General features: G+C 43.2%; 1 protein-coding gene across 2 annotated transcripts in view; it reads right to left on the bottom strand.

The window, feature by feature from the left end:
• The window catches only part of PTCHD1 (patched domain containing 1), a 56,672-nt gene that overhangs the window by 34,954 nt on the left and 1,072 nt on the right, over positions 1–20,646 (bottom strand). The window contains exon 2 of one of the 2 annotated variants that reach the window (XM_019626540.1): positions 20,216–20,567. In XM_019626540.1, coding sequence (XP_019482085.1) covers positions 20,216–20,566 — 351 coding nt within the window. In that variant the 5' untranslated portion in view covers position 20,567. Of the gene's footprint in view, positions 1–20,215; positions 20,641–20,646 lie in introns of those variants that run through there. The other variant, XM_019626539.1, reaches the window with a different exon arrangement.

Raw genomic sequence — 20,646 nt, 5'->3', positions numbered from 1 at the left:
TCACATCAGTGTCCCCATCTTGAAACACCCATAAATAGGGAGACTATCCTGCTTTGCTTGTGATGGTCCCACTTTATGCCTGATGTTCCTATGAAATTAACAGAGCCCTCTTGCACTCTCAAAAGTGTTCCAGTTTGGATAAATTATACAGTCATTCTACCCACCAACAGCATTAACATCAGGGGCAAAATTTTCGATTAGACATGATTGGATATAGGTACATGGGAGTTTTTATATTAGTTTCTAAACTTTTCTGTATTTTTAAACTTTTCCCCTCAAAAGAAAAAAATCCAACAAATACAGAAGAAAAATCAAAGTACTCTATAATTAAGCATAACACGTAATTATTGCAGTATGCCATCTTCTACCTAAATTGTTTTCTGCTCTTATATTTTTTAGATTGTAGTCTAACCATATCCATTTGTCTAATGAGATTAGCCATTTGTCTGCAGTGTGTAAACGACAGGACTAAATTCAATGTCATCTGTTTATTTAAGATGGAAATGATATGCATGTAAATAAGAAAGCTGACCCATAATGTAATAGAAGAACCTGGGCCACAGAAGTAGCCCTGTAAATGTCATCTTAATGTTCTCTACCGCACATTAAACATTTAAATAATCATTAAACTCTGTAATGCTCTTACTATGCTATGAGGTGCTTATGCATTATTATGGGTACTAGTGAGCTTTGTAACTTTTTTTAAGTTGAAAAAGGGGCAAACATGGCCTTAAAGGGAAAAACTGAAATGCTAAAGAGCAGACCATTTTGAAATGGAAACATTTTCAAGGTGCTTTGCACCCATCTTTATAAAGAGAGATTCCAATAGATAGCCATCAACTCTCAGTGGGCCCAATTCTTCTAGGAGGCAGAGACTGGTGGCTTTGGCAGGTCCCCCCTAAAAGACAACCAATCCATTAGCCATTGGCTGTTTCCTGCTCAAGGCCCTGGGGGCATGGTGCATGCTTCCAAAACAGCTTCCATGGAATCTGGGGGTTTATTAGCAGTGAGCACTGACTACAGAGGCTTCGCTGCGCCTGCTGCCCTGCTGACCCAGGAGTGCAGGCTCAGGAGTGACCACACTCTGCAACTGCAACTGGTTGAAGCATTTGCATGGACTCTAAACAACAGCTTCCCAGGCGCAAAACCCAACCAACCCAAAATGAAAGACTTACGTGGAGGAAGATGGGGAGGAAGGTGGATTTAGGAGAAAGGTTGGGAGGGGCTTTCCATAATATGCAAAGGGGCTAACAGCAGTAAAATTTCACCCTGTTCCCCAAGCATTCAGCCCAGCCTCTTGAAGATGTCTCTGTTTGTATAAATACGTCAAAATTTGGGGCTAGCAGAAAGTTATTGTTTTAATAAGCTGAGGTTATGTTTAGATGGCACAAACCATTGAACTGTTTTATTTTCACTTTGAAATATATTTGTTTAGATAAGCCATGGGAAGATAGCTAGGTTGCAAGGGTTATAGATTTACACATTTTAACTCCAAAGTTTTACACATTAACACAAAACAAGCGGAAGAGGAAGGGCTACCTCCCTAATTTATCCTGGCTGTCTCTCTGCTGCCTCCTCCTCCTCCTCCTCCGCTGGTTCCCAGCATGACTGGATTGAAAGCATGTGAGGTTTACCTTACACTTCCACCTCCTCAGCCTGAGCCAGCTGCTCTGAACCCTGCCCCATGAACCACCTGCAGAACTCCGCACACGCAAATGCCTGGACCCACCTCACAGAATCTCTAGGTGAGGGTGCGGCCATTTGTATTTTTAAGAGCTTCCTAGGGGCCTATACACACAGCCAAAGTTGACAAATCTGTGAATCATTCATCTAATTCTGTTGATTTTACTGCCAAAATCTCTTAAATCCATCCTCGTGTGCTCCATTTCCATTGCTCCTGATTGGGGTGTTTTTGTTTTAGTCAATCCTCCAAACTGCCACCAGCTTAATTTTTCTAAATCACAAATCCAAACCTGTCCCCCCTCTGCTTTAAATCCTCCAATGGCTCCCCTCCAAGTGAATGATGGAGCCTGTTTACTTCTTACGTGATGGAGACGAGCTGCTCCTCATCCTAGGCAGAATCTCTCTCAGTTTAACGTTTTCTTTGTAACTTTTTATTTTAAAATAATTTAAGGCTCACAAGAAGTTGTAAATATAGTTGAGACTTCCCCTAATGATAGCATCTTACCTAGCCATAGTATGTGATTAAAACCATGAAACTGACTAACTCAACTACAGGCCTTATTTGGATTTCATCAGTTTCGGCATGCACTGTGTGTGTGTGCATGTCTGATACTATGACATTTTATCACAGGAGCTTCATACAGTTGTTTTTTTAATTTATTTTTATTTTTTTTAGCTTCATACAGTTTTAAAAGTGTCTCTTTTTCTGTGTAGGGTGGTTCTCAGCTCTGGTTGCACATTAGCATTTTCTGGGGGAGCTCTAAAAAAAGTGTCCATGTCTGGTCCCACTCTAGACCATGCTTTAGTCCAGCATTTCTCAGACTTTTAATGTGTACACAAATCAACTGGGGATCTTGTAACAATACAGATTCTGATCTAGTAGGTCTGGGTGGAGCATGGGATGTTGCAGTTCTAACAAGGTCTCAGGGGATGCTACTGCTGCCAGTCTGTGGGCCACATTTGGAGTAGGCCACCCTGTTTTCAGACCAATGGAATGAGTATCTATGGGTGTGAGACCCAAATCTCTCCAGTGATTCTATGTGTAGCCAGGGTTGAGAACCACTGAGATATGTGGCAGAATTTGAGGTCTGTGTCACCCTTGGAGGTCATACCATCCCAACCTCTATTTGTATCATTCTAGGTTATGTGAGTCTCCTTTGATGAACCATTCAAATGCCAAACAACTCCTGGAGTTAAGAAATCCTTTCTTCTATATAATCCATATACTTCTGAAATTTAACTATATCCAGTGTGAACCTCTCAACTTGTCTCCCACTTCCACTTCAATTTCTTCTTTATACTTTTGCCCATCTTGAGACAAAAGGGAAGGAGAGATTGTCTCTTTGTTTTCATACCCAAATTGTGCAAAAGACATTGCTTCAGATTTACTACCTCGTCTCTTTTCATTCCCTTGTCAATTGGCCTCCAAGCCCACAGATATTACACAAAGGATCACTTTGTTTAGCACTGGACAAGGTTCACTTTAAGCTACTGACCTTGTTTGCTATCTTGCAGAGAAAAACGCCAAGCATTCAGATGGAAATCATTCTCAACCTGCTGCCACCATACCACCATATCCATAACAATACCCACATCTATCTTTTCAATCCTCCCCTCCTGTGAAAATCAAGGCCATGACCTACCTTCTCTCTAAGATCCATTCCTTCCATTGGGTTCTGGCTCTCCTTCTTCCTAGGATTCTTTTTTTTCTTTTCATTTTTTTTTATTGGAGAACAGTGTGTTTTTTTCCAGGACCCATCAGCTCCAAGTCAAGTAGTTGTCTTCAATCTAGTTGTGGAGGGCGCATCTTATGGCCCAGGTGGGAATCTTAACACTTAACAGCAACCTTGGTGTTATGAGCACTGCACTCTAACCACCCGAGCTAACCGGCCGCCCCCTTCCTAGTATTCTTTATCCCCTCTTCTCCCAGGTCCTCTAACTTTTTCTAATAGTTTATTCCCATGAGCTTTGAAATATGCTTATGTCGCTCCCGTATTAAAGAAAGGCCTCATTGACCCCACTTCCATTCCAAGCTCTGCCACAACTCCCCTTCTTTAAGGAGCTCTTTACACTAGCTGTCTCCAACTATATTTCAAAGAGTCATGGTTGCTAACTTCATTTCCTCACCTCCCACTCATTTTTCAAACCACTCCAGTGTAGTCTCTATCCCAGCATCAACCAAAACTCAACAATGACTTCTAAGCAGGTAAATCCAATGGCTATTTTCTAGTTCTCATTTTCTTAAACTCTCAGCAGATACACACAGTTAAGTCAATAATGTGAGGTCAAAGTAGTACTTTAAAAATATGTAAGATGGTTAAGCATGTTGAGATTTTTATGGGAATCCAGGAGGCTCCATTAAAATATAGGTGTGGTTTCTTTACTGCTGTATCCTCTACTATGTGCCTGGCAAACAAAGGTACACAACAAATATGTGTGGTTTGACTGAAACTCTCCCTGTCTCCCATGATGAATTCCACGACATGACTTTCTCCTCTCCTACCTCTCACCCTGTCTTTCCAGTGTCTGCCTAACTAATTCCTCCACCTTTGCCCACCTTGTAAATTTGATATCCTTAAGGTTCTGTCCCTGGCACTTCTGATCTTGTCATATTCAAATAAACTCTTCTTGGGTAATGAATTCCATCTCCATGGTTTGGCTTGTTATCTTTATGCTGACCAATCTCCAATTCACATCAATACCTCATCTCTCTTCCAAACTCCAGATCGGAATTTCCATCTGCCTCCTGAAGATTTGCAAGTATATATTATGGCAATATTTCAAATGGTATATATCCAGCAGCTGAATGTTTCCCTCCAAATTTGTTCTTCCACCTATTTCCTGTTATGATTAACAGTACCATCGTCTTTCTATTTACTCATGTGGGAAATTTCTAAGCCAATGGCACCACTTTTCCTTTGTTTACCCACAATCCGATAAACCTCAAGTCCTATTGATTCCATTTCCCTATTTTTGAGATAGTATTTTCATTGTGTGTTCTGAAGCACATTGGTTCTTTGGTATATTAATAGTAGGAGTCACCAAAAAAGTAAAAAGTATCCATGACCAAATAAATTTAAGAAATGCTGAACTGCACAGTTAAATACATTTCTTTACAGAGGAACTCTTCAAAGCTTGTGATATACTAATGTACCTTTAATAGGGGAATCTGGTATGGGGATACCACATGCACTGTTTCCAAAAGTTATTTGGTCACAGAACCCAAATATTTTGCAGCATCAAAGGAAACATTCCTAGAGCACATTTTGGAAAATGGTGGTCTAATCTCTTTTTTTTTTCCTCCTGCAGCTATCCTATTCAAAGCCTCTCGCTTGTTGACTTACATCAGTTTCCTGGGGGTGGGGGAGAGGGGAGGAGGGAATCTCCCTATGTCCAATGTCATGCCTCTATAACTTAACCTCTAGATTTCTATAAGAGCCATCCTTATAAAAGTTGAATTATGACTCTGCCCAGAGTATTAGACATCTTGACCCTTACCTCTGTCCAAGTCATCTATATCCTTACTAATTTTCTGCCTGCTTGTCCTATCAATTACTGACAGAGGAATGCTGAGGTATCCAACTGTAATAGTGGGTTTGTGTATTTCTCCTTTCAGTTCTATCAGTTCTTGCCTCATGTATTTGAATGAACTGTTGTTAGGTGCATACATGTTTAGGATTATTATATCTTCTTGGAGGATCGATCTCTTTAGCCTGTCTTTCTTTATCCCTGATAATTTTCCTTGTTCTGAGGTCAGCCATATCTGAAATTAATACAGCTCCTCCAGCTTTCTTTTGTGTTAACATGGTGTATCTTTCTCTAACCCTTTATTTTTAACCTATCTGAGTCTTTAAAGTGGGTTTATGGTAGACAACATAAAGTTGGGTCTTGATTTTTCTTAATCTACTCTGACAGTCACTATCTTTTAATTGGTATATTTACATCATTCACATTTAAAGTACTTATTGACATTGTTGAATTAATATCTATCATGGTTGTAATTGTTGTGTATTGGTTGTGTGTGTTCTTTTATCCCCCCTCTTTTTCTGCCTTGTCTGATTTTAATTGAGAATTTTAAATTATTCTATTTTATCTCTTGGTATATCAATTCAGCTTCTTTAAAAAAATTTTTTGGTGGTTGCCCTAGAACTTATAAATTTATACCTATTCTAAGTTCACCTTCAAATAATAATGTAATGCTTCATGTGTAGTACAGTTATATTCTTTTTTTTTTTTTAGCTGAGCCATCCTGCTACCTGTTGGCAGCTCAGCTTGGGCCGGGACTCGAACTGCTGTTGCTCAGAGCTTGCACTCTTGAGCAAGCTCTTAACCAATTGAGCCACTCAGCCGGCCCTTTACAGCTATATTCTAATTGACTATTCCCAATTCCTCCTTCCCGTCTCTGGTGACATGGCTGACATTCATTCCACTTATCCATGTGTTATAGTCACTCAAACATTGTTACTATTATTGCTTTAAACAGTTATAATTTAAATCAATTAAGAATAAGAGAACATCATAAATTATATACCTGTTTAACCACTGTGCTGTACACCTGGAACTAATACAAAATAATATTGAATGTCAACTGTAATTGAAAAAAAAATTATAAGAAAACTGAAAAGATTTTATTTTACCTTCATTTATTCCTTCTCTAACATGCTTTTCTTTGTATAGATCTGAGTTTTTGACCTATATGATTTTTCTTCTGCCTGAAGAACATTTCTTACAGGAATAGTCTGCTGGCAATGAATTCTCTCATTTTTTGTTTACCTGAGAGAGTTTTTATATCTCCTTCACTTTGAAGCATAATTTTGCTGAGTATAGAATTTTAGGTTGGTGGGTTTTTCCTTTTAATTCTAAAATTCTTATCCTTGTTTCTCTATATGTAAGGTGTCTCCCCTCCCCGATCCCCTGGCTTCTTTCAAGATTTGCTTTGTCTTTGGTTTTCTGTAGTTTAAATATGATATAGCTAAGTGTGGTTTTATGGGTACTTATCATCCTTGGTGTTCTGTGAGCTACCTGGATCTGTAGTTTGGTGTCTGTCACTAATTTTGGAAAGTTCTTGGCCATTATTACTTCAAGTATTTCTTCTGTTGCATTCTCTCTTCTCCTTCTGGCATTCTAATTATGTGTATGCTATACCTTTTGATATTGTCCCACAATTCTTGGATGTTCTAGGGTGTTTTCATTCTTTTATCTCTGTGTTTCAGTTTGAAGTTTTCTATTACCCTGTATTGAAGCTCACTGATTTGTTGCCTGGGGTGTGTTGAACCTACTGATGAGTCCATTAAAGCCATTCTTCATTAATGCTACAGTTTTTATTTCTAGCATTTCCTTTGGACTCATCCCGAGAGTTTCTATCTCTCTACTTACATTATTTGTGTTATTGATGTTGTCTACTTTTTCCATTAAGGCCCATAACATATTAATCATAGTTATTTTAAGTTTCCGGTCTGATAATTCTACTATCTGTGTCATATTTGAGTATGGTTCTGATGCTTCTTTTGCCTCTCCAGTCTATATATTTTTTTCTTTTGGCATGCCTTGTAATTTTCCCCCAAACTGGACATGTTGTATTAGTTAATAGAAACTGAGGTAAATAGGCCTTACAGTGAGGACTTAACGTTAATCTAGGAGTTGGGATGTATTTAATGTTTGTTGCGGCTATAGGTACTAGAAGCTTCAAATTTCTCTCCTGTCATTGTTTTTGTCTCTCTTCTTGCCTTTGGACTTCTCTGTTCTCTTCAGTCTTTTAAGTGGGCCTGTGCCTTGAGGCTATGACCACAAGTATTTATTCAATGATATAGCCCTCCCCCGCTTCCCTGGCTGCAGCACTCCTAACCTATTTCCTTGAAGCCCTGACCCCTGTGGACTCTTTGCTCCCACACTCCTTAGATGAGACAGAAAGGCTGAAGGGGGGTTCAGTGGGGGAGGAACCTAGGATAAAGTTTCCTAATTGTGCTCTGGCAAAGTTTTCTTCCCTGGAGAGTAGGCCATTGTTATGGAGAAGACTGGATAGATTTCATAATGATTACTCTTTGACCTCTCCCTGCCAGATTTTCACCTTGGGAATCTGGTGGGGTTTCTGGAGAGCAAGCCTAAGGAAGTGTGAGCCCTCCAACCCCTTCTCCTACAAAGACAGTGATTGCAGCCCCCAGGATTCTTGCACACTCATGCTACTCCACGCTTAGCCTTCAGCAGTTTGTCAAAATTACCATTTAAGCGTTCCTACCTGAGGCTTCTGCTCCAGGTAAGCAGATTGTGTCTGTATCTCTATGGATGTTCTTGCCTCTACAGATTTGGGATGGCAATTTGCCCTGTGACATATCAGTCCTTTGATGTGTGCAAGAGAAGTCATTGGTTTTCAGTTCATCTAGGTTTCTCTTGTTGTAAGGATGGGGGTGATAACTTCTAAGCTCTTCCCATGTTGAAGCTGAAACTGAAAGTTCCCCCTTACTCTGTGACTACTTCAAAGCCATCAGACACCAGGTGCCATACCTTAGTCATCTATTTCTGTATTTCATGGAGGCAATCTGGTCTAGTTATTTTTTAAATAATGCTTTAGAAGCCATTCCTGTGTTTAGATCTTGATCCCACTGCTTATTAGTTAAGCTATATGATGTATCAGTTATTTTATCTGTGAAAAGCAGCATTGTCAAATAGAACTTTCTCTTATGATGAAAATATTCTTTATATGTCCTGTCCATTACAGGCACATGTGGCTATTAAGCACTTGAACAGTGGCTAGCGCAACTGAGGAAATGAGTTTCTAATTTTCATTAATTTAAATTTAAATCAAATAGCTACATGTGGCTAGTGGCTTCTGAATTGGACAGTGCAGGTCTAAGGCTTTAGAAGTGTAGATAGTAGATGATCAGATAGGCTATTTTTCATTCTCCTTTGATCATTCAAAGTAAAAATATAGACTGATGTCATAGTACATCATCTTGAGGTATAGGCCATGTCAGCAAAGCTTCTGGTTAGTGAAAGGCAGTCCCTGACCCTACAGGCACTTTTTCACAAAAGGAGATGGCAATGTGAAAGATGTCAAGTAGGTGACTAAAGTGTTTATTCTTCTTCTCTGGGGATCCTTGCCCCAGACAAACATGTGTCCATTCAGTGCAGATACTGTGAGGCTTGTATGGCTTTAGGCATATTGCACTTTATAAAGTTTGTTCACACATTATCTCCTTTTATTTTCCAACCCCATGGTGATGATATTGTTGATCCTGTGTTATGGGTGAGGAAATGAAGACCCCAGAGAGGTTACGTGACTTGATCAAGGATATATTAATGGTTCACAGACTCAAACGCAGAACTTTGAGGCTCTGAAACAATGCTTATTCCACTATGCCCAAACGAGTACTTACTGAACTTCACTCCAGTTCTACTTCATCTCTAACAACAGTGACATCAGACAGTAGTTGAAACTAAACATTAGCTGCCAGGGCCCGCTCTGTGGATACCTCACCTCTGGCATCCACAGAACTGGGTTCTTGTCTCAGAATCGCAACATGTAGCTCCTATTGGTACCTGCTGTGCCTTCTGGTTTGATATAAAGACAGTTTCTACAAAGGCAAATGGCAGGTGACCCTGTGTGGGAAGTCTTTGGAAGAAAGGGAGCTTTGGCAATCACGCAGTGATGGAAGCAACAACATCCACAGTTTGTGTGTGAGTGGGGGGCTTATCTCTCCTCCATCTCAGAGTGTGCTTTCTTCTATCAGCCCCCCTTTTCCTAAACTCCAACACCTGGAGACAGGCAGTGGAGCAGACTCCTCTGTCTAATAACGCTTGCTTTAAGTTGCAAACTTAAAAGGTTCAGACTTATGTAGTGCCCTTTGCACAATAACTATTACAGCATCACTCATAATTAACTGCTAAAAAATAACTTTTGCACCCTGCTTGTATCTGTTGGCCAGATTCTACACAGAGAGAGAGCCAGCATTTTTGGAATTAGTCCTCACTGGCATTTACTAGGATGCTTTATAGCAGTGCCTCTCAAAGTGTGGTTCCTGGAGCAGCAGGAACAGTATCACCTTGGAACCTGGAAGAAATGCAAATTCTCAGCCCCCACCTCAGACTACAGAATCAGAAACTCCTCCATGAGATCCAAAATCTGTGTTTGGACAAGCCCTCCAGGGGATATCTGCTCAAGTTGGATAGCCACTGCTTTAGAGCTTGGAGGCAATTAAATGGCACTGAGTAATTTATTAGTCAGGATGCACAAACGTCCTTCAAGTGCACCAATTCTCTGCTCTAGTCAGTGTGGTCCTCAGACCACCGGTAGCAGCAGCCCTGGGAGCCTGTTAGAAGTGCGGAATCTCAGGCCTGTTGTCCTAGACCTACTGAGTCAGAATCTGCATGTTAATAAAGTCCCAGGGAATTCAAAAGCACATTCAAATTTAAGAAGAACTGCTAATCCTCACTTACACTGATGTTAGTTTTGTTTGAAGAGTTTAGGCATAGAGAACATGGTAGGCAGAGAAATTTTCTTTGGTGGATTTGATTTTGATCCTAAATAATGATAGATTTCCTTTATACCCTATAAAAGGAAATTTTAGAAAGGAGAAGGGAAACGCAGTGACCTAAATGATTAAAACCCCAATTAAGCAAAGTTTTACATTTCACAGTTTCCAGGGGCTTTACAATTATCACTTTGCCTGGTCCTCTTGATCTCCGGGAATTCTGAGGGACACTCTTCCCTTTGAAGTGCTTGCAGAGCTACTTATGTTGGCAAGATTTCCCAGGGAAACACGGTAGGCACGTAAATTAAGTGAGAGGAGTTACCAACTCTCTCACCTAAATTGCTGGAGAATCCCTTTCTTGCAATGCCCCACTGTGAGGAGTGGTGAAGGGAACCTTGAAACAGGAGCCCAGAGGCTCCCGGAGCTTTTAATTCCAGACACTTCCCTGGGCAGGAAGTGGAGGCTTCTTTTGTGTGCAAAGCACTGTCAAGCATGAAGATGAGGGTTCTGAGCCCTGAGAAACGACCTATCCCCACTGACAGCTCTGCCTGCCGAAGACTTTAGGAACTGCATGCTTGGCAGTAGGATGAATCCAGTGACTCAGATGGAGTCATTCAAGACCAACAAATTGCCAATCTGAGTATTGAGAATGCAGATTGAGCACCTATTATTACCTGTTGGATCAAATAAAAAAATTGCCTCCATGTGTATTTACTCAACAGGCAATAATGGCTGAAAGAGCTGGCCTATATGAGGAAGTAACATTCATTTTCAAAGCAAATAGCAATAATGGTGACACACCTTACAGAATACCAAAGGCTCTGGTTACACAATGTCTTCACATACCTATCTCATTGCATCCTTACCATCAGTGGGTGTGGGGGAAGCTACTGCACTCAGTGCAGATGAGGAACCTGATTCTAAGGGAGGTGAGGTGACTTACCCAAAGTCACATACTTAGGAGAACTGGGACTTGAGCTTAGCTTTCCTGACTCCAATTGCTAGAAATTCAGAACTGAGGGTCCCACCCTAGGCTGAATCAGTCTGTATTTTCATAAGATACCCAGGTGATGTGTGGGTACCTTAAAGAGCCCAAGAGCAGCCAATCTTTACTCACTATGATCACTTGCCTAGATGCTATACCCAAACAAGAACAAAAACAAAAGGCAACAAAGCAAAGCTCACAAAATTCAGGTACTGAATATCACAAAGATTTTTTGAGTACTTATAATGACAGTTCTACAGCAGAGATGCCGTTTTTCTTGAGACAGTTAGAAGGACTGACAAAGCTGTGGTATTTGACCAATTCGTGGAGTCCAGGGAAGAATGGGCAAAGGAATCGCACCCTCAATGCTAAGAAATTAGTAGTTCTAGTGTTGCCATGAAACTTACCAAGAGGGCCGGCCGAGTGGCGCGATGGTTAAGAACTGGCTTGGGATGCCAGAGGGCCCCGGTTCGGATCCCACATATGAGGGCCAGTGACACTGCCCTCCACAGCTAAGATGCTGAACAACAGCTCAACCTGGAGCTGGGCAGCCGTGAGTCGCTGGCGACGGTGGAGGCTGCAGCCCCTGTGGCAGTGGGTTGCCATGGACTAGCGTGAGCAGCCAGCAGCCAGCGTGAGCGGCCGTCCAGAAGCCGGCGACTGATCTGCCTCGCCCAGGAAGAGCGCAATGATGGTGCCAACTTGCGCCAGTGAAGCAACAACATCCTCCACAACTAGACTGAAGAACAGAAGGAACAAAACGACAGCAACTTGTCTGTTCCCCTTCCCCCAATTCCCCAGCACTGTTCCCATCCCCCCAATTCCCCAATAAAAATCTTTAAAAACAAACAAACAAAAAAAACTTACCAAGAAACACTGATTTTGTGCTAGTATCATCTTTTAAGTTCACCACTTAGAACAAATCTTTCTGTTAATATGGGCTGCCTTTTAAGAAGAGTGAGGCTCAGTAACATCAGGGTGATGATTTCTTGAATATGGGTAGCTGGAAAAACCACTTGTCCTTGATTAAAAACTGTGTTTCATGTTTACATTTGACTATGGTTGTGGCCAGTGTTTTGAGACTTTACTTCATGTAAATAAGGACCTGTGTAGTGGAGAGTTGACTTCGAGGGTGCTCCCTGGGAACCACAGAGTGCTCTGCCCTTTCACATGGGAACGGACCCCTGGAGACTAAGGTCAAACTTACGCTTTTCCAAACTGTACTTGGACCAGAGAAGGTGGTCTGGTGTTTGGTTTTCTAAGAATTTCTCCTCATATAAATGTCAAATGATCCTGAAGCAGAATGGATGCGTATTGCTTATCATCAAGTTTGGAACCAAGATTTATCAAGGATGAAAAATGAACACAGATCCTAAAGAAATCACATGGTCACGCTACCAGGCAAAATTCTATTTGACCAAAATAAATCAATAGGGAAGGGAGCACACATTTTCCATCCTATAAGCCATCGACCAGCAACAATGTATTAAGCACCTGCTGCACAGTCCCCATTCTGCTGGCTTCTAGGAGATTTAGGAGTATGAAACATTGTTCCTGTACTTGAAGAGCTTATGATCTTTCTCAAGAGAAACTACCATGTGACAACAGAGCAAATTAGATAATAGTGTATAGTTAAGCATTAAAGAACTAATAGCCAGATAGATTTAAGGGATGGAATTTAAGGGAGCCATGAATCTGGGAAGGCCTGATAAAATAGGAGGCATGTGAGTTTGGCCTCAAAGTAAGGAGGGAGTGCATTTCTATCTAGGGAAGAGAACAAAAGTAGATGTGGGTGGATGGGGGCCTGCAGACTTCTTGGATTTATAAAGGGAAGAGGGGCTGGATACTAAAATGTCAGGGCTTAGCATATATCAATAGAACCACAAGTCCTGCCACACCCTGTTTGCAATCATCTTTACCACCATCCAGTGACAAAACTGAAAATGGCAGTTGCTTATCAAATTCAAGGATAAACTAAACAGCCATGCTGGCTCATCCTTGCCTGTAAGCTTCATGGGATGGGGTCATGGCCATCTTCTTGAGTGAAGGAATGAACATCGCCTAGGAATCTGGGCCCTCAACTCCTAGATATAGGACTCCAGATGGGTGTAAGACCCTCAGGGTCCCACCCATATTCTCTCAGCTCACACTCACCTCTACCTGCCAAGGCCAGTTACTGCAAACCCCTGCAGCTCTTTGCCTGAGACTTTTTATAAAACAGCAGCAACCACCATTCTGATTATAGGGATATATATAGCATCTGGAATTGCCAGGGATTGATTTCCTGCCCCGGGATGCAGCCGGATCAACTCACGACGGCTGGCGAGTTGGGGAATACATACCCACGTCTTCACCCACAGCTGGGATAACCTGGACACGAGCTGTACAGCTTCTCCTATGCTTCCCCGGTGAGACTGAGTCCTGGCTGCCCATAGAGGACACTTGCTTCCTGCTGCTCCCTCTTTCACGTCCCCACTTCCTTCCCAGTGTTTTCGGATGTTACCTCCCAAGGTAGCTGCACAAAAATCCTCATCTCGACTGTACATGGAGCCCACAAGTTAAACCTAAAGTGTAAGACCTAACAATGGGGAGCTTTCAAAACACCACAAGCGATATTCTCAAGAGGATTTCTTAGAGAGCAAGAAGACAAAAATAGCAGCTTCACAATTCCCTCATTGCCTCCTTTTGTGCAAAATATGGATTCTAAAGCTGCAAGTTGAAGGCACAACATATTATCCAGGGCTTCCCATATGAAATAACAACTGCTGTTGATTTCCCTTTTTTTTTTTTTTTGTCTTTTAAAGGTTAGAGATTACTCACCTCCCCTGCTGGTCATTAAATCAGGCTGGCAGGATTCCTCGGAAGTTCTGTGGCCTTCCAGGCATGTGGTGGCAGCACAGGCAGTGCTGCAGACAAGCCTGCTTGCTGTGAGATGCTACCAAGCAGGTGACTTCAAAGGTCTGCTTCAAACATATCTCAAGTGTCACTGGGGGCTCACACTGAGCCCCAAAGTCAGGTAGCAGATGGCACATCCCACAAAGTCAAAGTTGATCAGATCCCCAGCACCTTGCCTCTCCCTAGCTCCTGTGCCAAGAGATGCTGCACCCTCCCAGGCAGGAAACAAACAACTTCTTTTAGCTTACTTCTCCTCGTTAATTATCATATGGAGTCGCCAGTGAAATGCTCAGCTGCTTTGTGAGGTTTGTAAGTCTGGTGAATCCTGACAGGTTCAGTTTTTGTGTTAATTTTAAAAAAATCGTCCTTCTCTAACTCTAATATAGCATCTATCAAGATACTATGAGTCACATTACAGCTTTATATTTAAATTTCCGTTTAAATTAGCAGTTTGCCCAAAGTTTGTCCCAGATGCTTATCTGCACAGCAAGGTTGCTTCCCAAATCTACACGAGAGAAGCAGGATGGGCATTTGAGGTTACTAGTCACACAAATGAAATGTGCTCAGAAGTCAGACAACCCTAGAATAATATTATACTTGGATTATTAGGATATGCCTCCTATGAAATGAAAGGAAAATGAAAAGCAATCTGGATATCTTTTTAATTTTCCCCTAGTGCAAAAATGAAGTGCAAAAGGCAAGTGGCTGGCCCAGCAGATGCATGAATGCTGCCCTTTCAGTCCTGCATTCAATCTTTTTCTAAGTGTATCTGCCACTCAGAAAACTCACTGAAGTGACAGGACACTGAAGTGTCATAGTACCTGTCACCAGCCAAAGCACCCTGAGATGCTAAGAGCAGATTCCAGTGCCAGCGTCTGCAGAGATGACCCCTTTATGGCGTCTTCCAAACCCAAGGGTCTTTGATCCCGTTCTTTGGATGCAAATTCTTTTGTCATTTTCTGTTCCGTGCAGGCTTCACAGTGCAGGCTTCCACACTGTCAGGAGACCGCTAGGTCTACTGGGTGACTGCTACAGGTTGAGGGGTAGGCCTGCCGATCATGGGCACTCTGATGAGGGTCAAGGCCAGGGTCAATGCAGCAGCTTTGCCATTCAAGCAGTTAGATTGCATTTGGTTTCCTGGGTTCCCCTACCGTGGGGTTTAGACCATAAAGGAGAGAACTCTAGGACAGAGCAAGATATCTACACCCTGGGGAAGGTTCCACTAGAAAATCTGGTCTCTGCCCAATTGCCCCAAAGAGCATTTCCTCTGAGGTCACAGTATTTGTCCCCAAAGTTCTGTAAGATTTTGGCATTTTTTCAGTTTACATAATCAATGCAGCTGCAAAAAAAAATCCCAATAAAACAGAAGAAACATACAAATGAACGCCTTGAAGCAGGGTTTGGGGCCAGGGGCCGTCCCGGGCACACAGGATGCCTAACAGCATCCATGATCTCCACCCACTAGATGCCAGTAGCAACCCGCCACCAGTTATGCCCATCAGAAATGTCTCCAACCATTGCCGCATGTACCCTGGGGGCACAGTTGCCCCTAGCTGAGAACCAGTGCCTTAGAAGTTAACAGTAGTAACTCCTTGAAATTGCTCTAGCAAAGAAGTTTTGGAATATAGCATAGGACCTTCTCTATGTGAAGGACTAAAGAGCAAATATTTTTTGCTTTGAGAGCCACATGCCATCTCTGCCTCATAGTCTTGTGTTTTTGTTTTGTTACAATTTTTAAAAAAATTTAAGAACTCCTTCTAAGCTCGAAAATAGGCTGGGATTTGCTAATCCTTATATTGTGGAGAAGGAAATGATGGGTGGTTGCCATAATGATTGAAAGTGCTGAGACAGTATTTGGAAAAACGGGGGTCATGATCCAGCTACCAAGGCTTCGTGACTCTGAGCTAGCAATGCCGCTGCCCTTCTTGGAAAACCGGAATTGCATAATTCCAAGTTAAATTCTATTAATCCTATTTTGCGCCTTTAATTCTACTTAATGTATTTCAACATAAAACATTTAAATAAAATAGACACTCAGTATTTCAACAAAATGGGATTCCCCAGAAAGTGGGAGAATGTATAGTAAGGATGTGTCCTTCCCTTGGTTTGGAATAAAATATCTTATGTGGTTCCTCTTAATAAGAGGACATTGTGCAAAGGCAGTGCCCCTACCCAAGTTCAAAATTGAGATATGGTTTGATGTGACTACAGAGGGTAACAAGGAAGGAAAAGTGGCATTTTGGAAAAAACAGGAAGCCTAGAAACTACCTGTAAAGTTGTAAAAAGAAAAATGCCATGTTGAAAATATATTTGAAAGTGGTTTCTATGGAATTTTCTTTACCCATCACATCTATGTCTGCGTAAAGCAGGGCAGGTCTACTCCACAAGTATTGATCGAGGGTGCCAGGAACGGTGTGAGGCAGCGGGGTTCCATCCACCTGAACCCGACCCAAACACGAAATAGCCGCGTTTAATCATCCAGATTTTTTTCCAGTAAAATATTCGATCTTTCTATCTTTGTATATTGCTAATTATAAATATTTTATGTTTTCCTTTGGGCATTTAGTTTCTATATGTGGATTTTCATTGACACCAGGAAGAATCAGTCAAGAGAATGTTCTTATAATCCAATTACCACTGTTAGAAAAATAGCATGGGAGGGCCAAATATACTTCATTTGTACATGTGCATTTTCAGTCATTCAAGTAGTTTATGATATGGGAGGCAGTAAATTATAATGAAAAGAGCACTGTGCTGGGAGTCAAAAACCCTGGGTCCCACTCCTGGTTTTGTCCTTGTTTTTTTCCATGGACAAGCCGGTTAATTTCTAAAGAGCAGTTTCCTCATCTGTAAAATGGGCACACAGCACTTTCCTGCCTACCTTGAGACCTTTACTATATTTAAACATTTTATATGTTTATACTTGATAAAGTGCTATAAAGGTGATAGCATTATTATAAGGACTGGGCTAAACTGGCTCTGCACTCTACACGGATGATTCTCGAAGAAATCAAGTATCGTTTTAGTCACAGCCCAGATCAATTATCAACATCACCTTCTTACACTTCATTTTAGGTGATGAGGAAGAAACATATCTATAAAAGCTCGTGAGGTACTACCTGGAAATTTGCTCTGAGAGCAATATCGTAGATTTTCTGTTAAAATATGATAATGAGCTGAATCTAATCTTCTAGTGAAATGAAGACTTTTGAAGATCAACATTTATTTAAAGAGGTTCAGAAATTAATGGTTGATCCCTTAGCAGGACCATCAGGCTCCACCCACTTTCACCCATATAGCCTTTAGAGGATCCATTGAGAGGCAGAGTCACCCCTCTCCTGGTTTGGGGTCAGATTCTATGCTGCAGAGTTAGAGGAAGGGAATCATGTCCTTTGCACAAATTTGAGAAAACTCCTCCAAACCAGATCAGCTGGATTTTCAAACATGGGTTATTTTTTTCTGTGATACTCTCAATTATCTTTAAAAAAAAAATCAACCTGGGTTTTTCTTTTTTGTCATCATCCTTTCCCAGTCTAGTTTTGATCAGAAAGGAGCTGGACCAATATCCCAAGAAGGACTGCCTTCACTGAATAGGTACAAACGAGTACTATGAGGAGTAGACGACACAGCCCTGCAACTTACTTCCTCCAGTTTTTGTAGCGGGGCCTGAGAAAGCCTCAGACCCTGCTTATGCTGTGACCACTTTACTTGAATGCGATGCTATAAAACAGGCAGGGGCTGGCTGGTGTTGTGTACAGTGTTAACTGTCAGTGCTATTCCTGATGCCAGCAACAGAGTATTAGAATAACACTAGTAAGGCCAGAAACACCGACTCTCACTCCTAATACCTTTTGTAAAGGGCAAGTCTTCATCAATCTCTAAAGGAAAAGAAAAGAAAAAAAGTGCTCCTTCCCACACTTTACATTACCATGACTACTGAAGGTCCGTTTTTTTCTGCCCTCAGGCTGAGACCTACCAAATATAGGGGTTGGATGTAGAAAGAAAAAAATGGATATATAAACCGAAGGCAATCCCCTCAGTTTCCTAAGTCTGAGTTTTTATAAGCTCTTTGAATTTATTTGACTAGAGAGCCATCAGCTAGAAATGAATTCTGACCACTATTCAACTTGGTTTTGATTTTCCCCAGACACCTCAAACATGAAAAACCATCCCACTTCTTAAAACAATGAATTCAGAAGACCGCTGCCCTTTAAAGTTGCCCTTTAGACATGGAGGCGAAGCCAGCCTGCTCTCTCTCTCCCACTTTCTCTTATCATATGGTTTTCTGTCTTGAACAAACCAAAACCAAACAGGAGAAACAATCCAGTTGGGGAGATATCTGATGTGCCTGTTGATGTCTCATTAACCTTGAGAGTGAATGTAACTGCTGACTGCTTTCACGGTCACGGTGGCGTGAGGGTTTGTTGGGGGGAAAACAAAGCCAGTGGAAACATCACCTGGTGCGGGGGTGGGGGGGTGTGGAGGGGCAGATACAAAGAGAAACATGGTTTAGTAGCTCATCTATCAAAACCTGGGGCAGCTTTCCAACTGTCAGAACTGGGTAGATTATGGTTTCCTTAAGCCTATGATGAAACTACTATGTGTTTTCTTGAGAAAGCATTTGGAGCAGTATTTATCTGTGTGTCAAAATATGTTCACTGAATTACTGGGGGGGGGACGCTTGATGTTTGAAGTATTATCATGAGAAAAGCAAACATCTCCGGATTAATGTTACTAAGGTTCTGTGATGAGTATGTGTGATATGTGTGTGCCATTAAAAATATCATGAGCCGCCCAATGTGGGAAGGTCCTAACTCCACTGAGTCCTGAGTCAGGTTCTCCTCATTACTCATTGCTGATTGATAACATGTCAACAAATAGAGGGACGGAAATATAGAAAAATTAGCTTGTCTCTAGGGATAGAAGGTTACCTGTAGAGGAAAACAGAAGGAAAGAGTCCCTCAGGTTCACTGGCTGACTCCCCTTGGGATAAGAAGACTAGAAATCCAAGGAGCCTCTAATCGCAGATCCAGACCAGAGACCCACAAAGCAGCACTTGCAGGCCCTCTGCCCCGGGGCTCCAGCGGGGACTGGTTCCTCTCTGCCCTCCCCAGAGGAGCATCTTAAGTAAACAAGCCACAGAATTCCCACCAGGGACGTGGATGGAACGTTCCCACCTATTTTTGCTTGACTCTCCCAAGGTCTCCACTTTTCCATCTCTAGTCCCCACTCCTCTACTTTTCTTGGAACTTCCTGAAAGTTCCTCACTTTTCATAACAAATCCCCACCTCAGGCTGAGGACACAACCTGTCTGCCAGCGTCACCCTCTAAACAGCTGCTTGGTTTCCTGTGCTCTTCTCAGGGCCACACAACCTGGCTTCAGTCCTCACCCTTCTGGATCTGCCCCTCACCCTCATGCCCAAATGTACCCACAGAAAAGTGGATCAGTCGGATCCCTCTTTTCCCAGAGAAGTTTGTACATTTCAGAGGAGAGGAGCTACTGGGAAAGATGAAATAACTGTGAATTACAAACATCACTTCCTAACCTAGAAGACTGAGATGGCTTCCTCGCTCTGGGGGAGAGGGCAGCAGGGCAGCCCCTGTCCTCGCCAGGGACCACACTTCTTTCTGGGTGGGTGGGAGGTGTGTTCCTTACCGTCCCACCTCACATTCCTCTGCTCCCTCACAGCCCCTTCGAGCAGCCTTCCCCCAAACACTCCGGGGGCCAGAGGAAGGGAGAGAAAAGGGGAGAAAGTGGAGAAGGGTCTCTGAATTTCCCCAAGCATAGTATTTTGCTGTCAACTAGCAGGACTTTCCAGACCATCTTTTCTTGATGTGCTGCTTCCTAGCACAGTTAACCCCAAGGCCTCCCCGTCCCCGAGACCACTGCAACCAAAACAAGCGCACTGATCACAGCACCGTGGCTGCCGCCGCCCCAACTGTTGCAGCAGCTTCCCGGGTGGCAGCGACGGCGGCGAGGGCAGGGCAGGGCCCGGATCCGGACGCTCCCCGCCAAGGAGTCTGGCAGGCTCCGGGCGGCCTTCGAGGGGCGCGCGGTGCAGGGGAGCCCCTGCGGCAGCCGCCTGGGATGAGAGGCGGCGCTCTCAGCCCGGACCCCGCGCACAGCCAGCCCGGCCGCGGCAGCGGCGCCGGCGGAGGCTGCCCGCGTCCGCCCGCCTCTCACCTTTAAGATCAGGTCAGTGTGATGCTGGTCCAGCATGTTGGCTTTCTGGAAGGAGGTGACGATGACCCGGCCGTAGCGCCCGGGGGTCTGCAGGTCCGAGTAGAGCCGGTGCTTGGAGCGGTTGACCGGGAAGAGGCTGTCGACGAGGTTGCGCTCGATCTTGGCGAGGCTGTGCTGAGGCGCCAGCAGGTGCTCCACGCTCTCCTCGACCTGGTAGCGGCTGAAGCTGGCGCCGAGCAGGATGGAGATGAGCACGGGCGCCGAGGCGAAGAAGACTGGGTGACTGGCAATGAAGTGGCCGAGCCGGGAGAAACACGTCCTCAAGCCCCTGTGCAGAACCTGCCGCAGCATCCTAGAGCAGAGCGGGCGCGGGAGGAGGGCGAGGCGCACGCTCGGCGCGGGCTCGGGCGGCGGCGGCGGCGGCGGCGGCG

This window comes from Hipposideros armiger, unplaced genomic scaffold (assembly GCF_001890085.2).
Source record: "Hipposideros armiger isolate ML-2016 unplaced genomic scaffold, ASM189008v1 scaffold_682, whole genome shotgun sequence".
Classification (NCBI taxonomy): Eukaryota; Metazoa; Chordata; class Mammalia; order Chiroptera; family Hipposideridae; genus Hipposideros; species Hipposideros armiger.
Note: the sequence above shows the minus strand (reverse complement) of the source record. Positions and strands in the feature narration are given on the sequence as shown.